The sequence below is a fragment of the Primulina tabacum genome, chromosome 12, assembly GCF_025594145.1.
Source record: "Primulina tabacum isolate GXHZ01 chromosome 12, ASM2559414v2, whole genome shotgun sequence".
Taxonomy (NCBI): domain Eukaryota; kingdom Viridiplantae; phylum Streptophyta; class Magnoliopsida; order Lamiales; family Gesneriaceae; genus Primulina; species Primulina tabacum.
In genome coordinates this window covers 22,092,029-22,100,153 of record NC_134561.1, presented here as the reverse complement: position 1 = coordinate 22,100,153, position 8,125 = coordinate 22,092,029, and the positions used below count along the sequence as shown (strand labels likewise).

General features: G+C 39.1%; 1 protein-coding gene across 1 annotated transcript; it reads right to left on the bottom strand.

Annotated features, from left to right (window-relative positions):
- Window positions 1–201: 201 nt before the first annotated feature.
- LOC142520264 (uncharacterized) lies at window positions 202–7,141 on the bottom strand. Its single transcript, XM_075623268.1, has 4 exons — window positions 6,389–7,141; window positions 6,157–6,238; window positions 5,415–5,726; window positions 202–458 (listed from the first exon to the last, which is right to left on the bottom strand). The coding sequence occupies exons 1-4, from the start codon at window positions 7,139–7,141 to the stop codon at window positions 202–204; spliced, it is 1,404 nt and encodes a 467-aa protein (XP_075479383.1).
- Window positions 7,142–8,125: the final 984 nt, after the last annotated feature.

Genomic DNA, 8,125 nt, shown 5'->3' with positions numbered 1-8,125 from the left:
AGATAGGTAACAACGAAGGCACCAGTACTTTCAAAAGTGCCAAGGAACAGGACAAGGCAAAAAGATCGATAGCAAGGGTACTCGACCAGAGGAACCCCGTGACAAGGGTACCCCTCCACGTAAAGAACAGGACATGCCACCTTGTCCTAAATGTGGCAAACTTCATGGCGGGGAATGTATGCAAGGTTCCAATGTTTGTTATCATTGCAAAAAGCCAGGGAACCTCGCCAGGAATTGTCCAGGGAGTTCTGAGAAAGTACAGGGACGCCTTTTCTCGATGACCAAAGAAGAAGTGGATGCGGATACATCGATGATCATTGGTATGTTCTTGATTTCTGGTATTACTGCTATTGTTTTACTAGATTCAAGAGCCACGCATTCCTTTATTTCGGAATCGTTTTTAAGGAGACTGGGCATTACAGCAAGTACAATAAAGACGCAACTCGCCATAGCTTTACCTTCCGGGCGAGAATTACAGAAAGATCAGATTGCACGAGGGTGTCCAATATATGTCCAAGGCCATCAGATGTATGCTGAATTGATTGTTTTGAAAATGACCGATTTTGATGTGATATTGGGAATGGATTGGCTCTTGAAGTACAGAGTTACTATTGACTGTGGCATAAAGATGATCAAGTTTGCACTAGTAGGAGCTGAACCATTCACAATAGCAAGTGTAGGTATATCCTTACCTCTTCGGATAATCTCTTGTATGAAGGCTTGTAAATTACTACAGAAGGGGTGTCAAGGATATTTAGCATCTGTGTTAAATAGTGATCCACATGTTCGTGAATTGAAAGATACAGATGTTGTTTGTGAATTTCCAGAAGAATTTCCTGATGATGTAGCAGGCTTACCCCCAGATAGAGAGATCGAATTTGTAATTGATGTTGTGGCAGGAACTCATCCGATCTCAAAAGCTCCTTATCGATTAGCTCCTACAGAAATGAAAGAATTGAAAGAACAGTTACAGGAGTTGCTTAATAAAGGGTTTATTAGACCAAGCTTTTCACTGTGGGGTGCACCTGTTTTGTTTGTGAAAAAGAAAGATGGTACTCTTCGTTTATGTATTGATTATCGGGAGTTGAACAAAGGGACAATTAAAAACAAATATCCACTCCCCAGAATTGATGATTTGTTTGATCAATTACAAGGAGCTGCTATCTTTTCGAAGATTGATTTACGATCAGGCTATCATCAATTAAAAGTAAAATCAGATGATATATCAAAGACTACCTTCCGAACCAGGTACGGGCATTGTGAATTTCTTGTAATTCCATTTGGACTAACAAATGCACCAGCAGCTTTTATGGATTTAATGAATAGAATTTTCAAGCCAATATTGTTGCAGATGCGTTAAGTCGAAAGTCCAGTTCTATTGCTGCAATGCAAGTACAAGAACAAATCCTATGGGATTTGCAGAACTTGAAGCTTGATGTTATTCCAAAGGGAGCTGCAATTCAGTTATCATCTCTTATGGTTCGACCAACGCTTGCAGACAGAATCAAAGCCGAACAAAATACAGTTACTGAATTACAACAACTGAGACAGCGAGATGAAGAAAAAGGAAATTTGAACTATGAATTGAATGGGGAAAGAATATGGACATATCGAGGGAGGTTGTGTGTGCCAAAGCAAGGAACGATCAGAAATGACATTCTTATTGATGCTCATGCCACTCCCTATTCGATCCATCCAGGAGGCACAAAAACGTACAAAGATTTGAAACCATTATTTTGGTGGCCAAGTATGAAAAAGGACATTGCTCAATTTGTTGCACAATGTCTAACTTGTCAACAGGTCAAGACTGAACATCAAAGACCAGCAGGACTCTTGAAACCATTGCCTATTCCTGAATGGAAATGGGAACACATCACGATGGATTTCATTCTTGGTTTGCCAAGAACACAAAGAGGGTTCAATGCTATATGGGTTATTGTGGACTGACTTACGAAATCAGCTCACTTTCTACCAGTGAAGACCACATACACGATGAATTAATATGCTGAAGAATACATCCAAGAGATAGTGAGACTTCATGGCATCCCAGTGTCCATTGTATCTGATAGAGATCCCAAATTTACGTCTGCATTTTGGAAGAGTTTACATCATACTACGGGAACTCGATTAGCATTTAGTACAGCATTCCACCCTCAAACTGATGGACAATCAGAACGAGTGAATCAGATCTTAGAAGATATGTTGAGGTCTTGTACTATTGACTTTCCAGGTAGTTGGGACAGTAAACTACCGTTGGCTGAATTCACATATAACAATAGCTATCAGTCAAATATTGGATTGGCACCATATACTGCCTTATATGGTAGAAAATGTCGATCTCCAGTACATTGGGATGAAATAGGAGAAAGGAAATTATTAGGCCCTGAATTGGTACAACAGACATCCGAATTGGTAACCAAGATCAAAGAAAGAATGCACACTGCCCAGAGCCGACAGAAGAGTTATGCTGATGTGCGACGTCGTCGATTGGAATTTCAGGTTGGTGACCATGTATTTGTAAAGATATCACCATTGAAGGGCATTTTGCGTTTTGGTAAGAAGGGAAAATTGAGTCCAAGATATATCGGTCTGTTTGAAATATTGGAAAGAATAGGAGATAGGGCCTACCGATTTGCTTTACCACCGAACTTATCAAATGTTAATAATGTTTTTCATGTTTCCTTGCTACGAAAGTATTTGGCCAATCCTTCTCACGTTCTTCATTATGAACCATTGGAGATTGCATCAAATCTCTCGTATGAAGAACGACCGATCCAAATCCTCAATAGGAAATCAAAAGTGTTACGAGGCAAGGAAATGCCCTTGGTTAAACTGTTATGGCGCAATCATTCAATTGAAGATGCAACTTGGGAGCGAGAGGACAAGATTCAATAGAGATATCCTGAACTATATGGTACGTCAAATTTCGAGGACGAAATTCTTTGAAGGAGGGGAAAATTGTAATGCCCGGTTACTCGTACAAATAATAATAATGCTTTTATGTCGTTTATTACGTAGTTATTTAGCTCATTAGATTTCACGGGATGATTGAGGTATCAATATTGAGATTGAACATGATATTTATATTGTCCATGGTGTATTGAGAATGAATATGTGTCTAAATAGAGATAGTAAGATGTGTACGTAGAAATAGTGTAATAGAAGTGGTGGGAAATGAGATGAAAATATGGTAGTTCGTACGGGTTTTAGCATAATCATTGGAATATTGATCCAAATGGTGTGAGGCCATAACAATTAGAAAGCTAATATATAAGGTTACAACTTTCATGTTGTGAGTTTTGTCCAAATCATTGTGGAAGACAAGCTAAAAGCGCCCCGAAGTGGGTCGTGTGTATCGTCACTCTTACAATGACACATGTTGGGAGAATGGGCATAACGTTTTACTCAGACCACCAAATGACATGAAACTAGTGGGAGATTCAAGCTAAGGCATAGAGCTACAACTTTTCTGTTTACCATTTGTTCAGATTATGAACGGTAGAGCCGTTTCTGAAGCGATCTTTGAGGTGGCTGTGCGCAGAGTGGCGCCCGAGCGGTAAGAAATTACCGCCCGAGCGCCAATGGTTCTGGATTTTTGGTTTCGGACAAAAAGTGCCGCGCTCCCGCCTTGCATATAAGAAGATAAGTTTTGACTTCTTGACCTTATTTACCATTCCACAACCCCTTTTCCACAGTAAAACTCGAAAGACACCAATAAATCTTCCTCCAAAAGCTCATCTCTTCTTCTTCTTCATCATTTTGAGGTTAGAAGTTTATTCCTTATCACAAGAAAATCATATAGGTGTAAGTTTTCTTCTCTTTTAGTTGTTCCACATGTAGAGGAGTGATTTTCACCTAGTATATACATAGTGATGGGTTTATTGATGTATTTGACAGTATAGGAGCGATAAACACCGTCTCAAACCAGTGTTCTTAAGCTTGGACAGTAAGTTGGCATGTTCTTAAAGTAATACATGAGTAGTATTATGTTTTCAAGTACTTCCCATTGATTATTGCTATATGTACATTGTTAGTATGTTTATTGATGAAAACATAGCATCATATTTCATTGTTATGTATTAAATACGTAAGGAACTCATGAATATTGAAGAGGGGTGCTATGTCATGAACACGAACATGAACATGAAAAGAAAAGGGCTGATTTTACATGATATAGAGCTTGTTGACATCATGGGTGGTTTTAAGTCCACCAAAGCTATTGGCCAATATATGTTCATGGGGCGTGGGAATGCCAAAGGTTGCTCCCTGACGTCCAACACAGTAGTAGTTATATAATAAAGCAAGCACGGTAGTACAGGTCAACTAATGAGGCTCAAGTACAAAAATGAACATTGAATTTATGCTACGGTATGACATGTTTTTAAGATTCATTATTGATCACGACTTGATATGTATGTTCCTTCGATGCATATTGATACGTATAAGTGCCAACTTATTGAGTTTTATAAACTCACGTAGCTCATGTATTTTAGGATCAGGTAATGAAGATATATAGGATGCCGGTTCGCCAATGGATGCTTGTAACGTGCCTCACCTCGACAAGAACCGGGACTTCTTATTTTGTAGCTTCCGCATATGTATTATAATGAATTGAATGTCAGGGTTTGAAACAAGTTCCACGATATGTGTGAGGATGCAATGTATGTTTGTATATGTAAATATGTTTCTATGTAAATATGAATGTTGTTGCTTGGGTTTGGGCTTATACAAAATATAGGGACATCATGCCAAAATTTTTATGAACCGTCAATTTGATGCCCTTGTTTGATCTGCTTCATACTATAGGTAAATTATTCAAACCCTATTTTGATTATGGTAATTATGCTAAGTATAGTGTAAGGGTGTGACAATATGTCTAGCAATCTTTGAGAAATATTTCGATAAATCTCCGGTAATAACCAGCTAAACCCATGAAACTACGAATCTTTGGCATATTGGTCGGTCGTGTCCAGTTCAGAAATGCTTCCACTTTACTTGGATCAACAAAAATACCATGTTGAGATATGACATGGCCCAGAAACACAACTCTAACCAAAACTCACACTTGGATAGTTTGGCGTACAACTGCTTCTTTTGAAGAATTCGAAGAACTATTCTCAAGTGTTTGGCATGCTCTTCTTCAGACTAGGAATAGACAAGAATATCATCGATGAATAGAATCACAAAACGATCGAGATACTTACAAAATACTCGATTCATCAAGTCCATAAACATAGTAGGACCATTGGTAAACCCAAAAGGCATAACTCGCACTTGATGGTACTCAGAAGGAAGATCAATCTTAGAATACACCGAAGTACCTTGAAACTGATCAAATAAGTCGTCAATCCTCGGGAGTGGATATTTATTCTTGACAGTAGACTTATTCAGTTGTCGATAATCAATACACATACGCATCGTACCATCTTTCTTCTGGACAAATAGAATCGGTGCACCCCACGGTGAAGAACTCGGACAAATATAACCTTTACTCAACAAATCCTGTAATTGTTCTTTCAGTTCTTTTAGCAAAATACGAGCTAAACGATATGGTGCTTGAGATACGGATTCAGTTCCTAGTATTAATTCGATACTGAACTCAATTTCTCGTTCTGGTGGAAAACCAGGAATCTCTTCTGGAAACACATCAGGAAACTCACAGACTACAGGAATATCAGAAATCCATTGCTCATCTTGCGATAGATCAACAGCATAAACAAGAAAACCTTCATGACCAGAATTTAACAATTGATTCATTTCAATGGCAGAAACTAGATGAATATTGGCTTGAGAACCACGGCCATAGAAATTCTATTTAGGAGCAAAGCGCTAGGCCTAAGAGGAACTATTCCTCGATAACAGTCAACAGTGGCAAGATTTGCAGTCAAAACATCCATACCAACGATACAATCAGAGTCATGTATAGGTAGGACTATGAGATTCAGATACAAAACATTTTCATCGTGAAACAAAACCACATTGAACACCACATTATCAGTGATAATCATTTTGCCCATTGGAGTAGCAACAGATAGATTGAAATTCATACTAGTTGTGCGAAGATCATGCGAAACAACGAATGCATGAGAAACAAAGGAATGAGATGCTCCAGTATCAAATAACACTCGTGCTATATAACCACATAAAGTACAGTACCTGGAGCTGCCTGAGCCTCATCCTCAGTCAAGGAAAATACACGAACAGTTGACTTATTCTGCTGAACACCTTGCCCTTTGGACTGATGTGAAGGGCGACTAGGCTAGTGGGAAGACTGGGATGTTGCTGGGAATCTATTACTTTGAGCTCCATTACCTGTCTGGGCATATTTTCCCGTTTTACTAGGACAGACTCAGGCAAAATGACCCGGCCGACCGCAATTATTACAAACCCCTTGAACTCCAACACACTGATTACTAGAATGCTTGCCCCCACAGTGATCACAGCAAGGTCCACTATAACGATATCCACCATGGTTCCCTGAACTCCCTGAACTCGAAGAACTAGAACCAGGCTTCTTAAATTGGTTTCCACGTAGACAAAGAGATGCAGAACCAGATGAACTGAATTGTTGTCTCCCTGACTGATGATGTTGGGTAGGAGCTCGATTGACACTCCTCTTAAGTCTAACTTCAACCCTTTTGGCTATTTTCACTGTTTCAAGATAATTCAATGGCTTACCGGCAAAAACAAAAGAGTGCAGATGATCGTTCAATCCTTCAATGAAACTTTCAACAACAGCAACCTGACTTTCAGCAACATGAGGAGCATATCTCAGCATAGCATAAAAAGTATCAGCATACTCTGCAACTGATATATCGCCCTGTTTCAAGTTATGAAACTCCGAAGCCTTAGAACTGTAAAATGATGGAGGACAATAACTCTCCTTAAACTTCAGCTTGAATATGTCCCACGATGGAACAATCCTATGAGCATCTAAGGTCATCAATGTAGTAGACCACCACATTTTGGCATGATCTTTCAACTGATGCACAGCTAATCTCAATTGACGCTCTGAAGGATACTCGATCAAATCAAACAATTCCTCAATCTCAGAAATCCATAATTCAGCTTTCTCAGCTCCTTCAGAACCACTGAATCGAGGTGGATGCATAGAATGGAAACGCGCAACTAACTCATCCATCCTAAGCTGCTATAGCTTATCGAATGCTTGCTCAACAAAATTATCATCAACAACATGAACACGAGGTCCACCACGTCCACGACCTCGACCTCGAGCTAGAGGAATCTCATCAGCGGGAATTTCTCCACCTCCCTCCATTCTATACGATAAAACATCAAAACAATTAAAATGGAAGTAAACAAAACATATAATCACATAAGAATGTTGTCAAGTAGCATACACAGGCGCAACTACAATTTTAGTGCCAAGACTCAAGTGTCCTAGACTCTAGTTCGAGCGTATCCCAGTTTACGCTCTGATACCAAGATATGAGGCTCATTTACTCTAATGACAATTAATGATCAAACAATAATGGCTTGATTTATATGTGCAGCGAAAATGGTTTAAAATAATTTAAAACGGACCTCAGGGACTAGAAAAATTTCGGCATGACCTCCCCGTTAATAAGACATCTCGAAAAACTCAAGGATCAAAAAATAGTAAAATGACTCAAAAATGACGCTGCGATAAACATATACAATCACATGCAAGTACCGGCCAGGCACATATCAACAATTCTCAAACCTCAATTCAACTAAGATGGCAAGGCTTTAAAATATAATAAAACTGATCCAAACTAAATAATAACATGTCAAACACCCATACAGATACACGGGGCATCTCCCCGGAAAATAAAATACGACATAGAACTGACACAAATTCCAAGACAACAATAAATACTAGCAAGGAGACTCCAACGAACTAAAACCAAGCAATCCAACCTTAATCCCGAGCTCGATTGGCGGAACCTCGGCCTGATGCTGCAAAAAAACTCCGGAGATCTACCATGGTGCCCAATAGCAACCACAACAACCCTCCCAGAATACAACTGAGGTTAGGATTCTGGTATGAAACAGTCCAACAATAACAACAATAACATAAATCATACATGATCATATAATAAAATGTCATATGCAATGCATGAAAGGCTCAACGAATAATCGG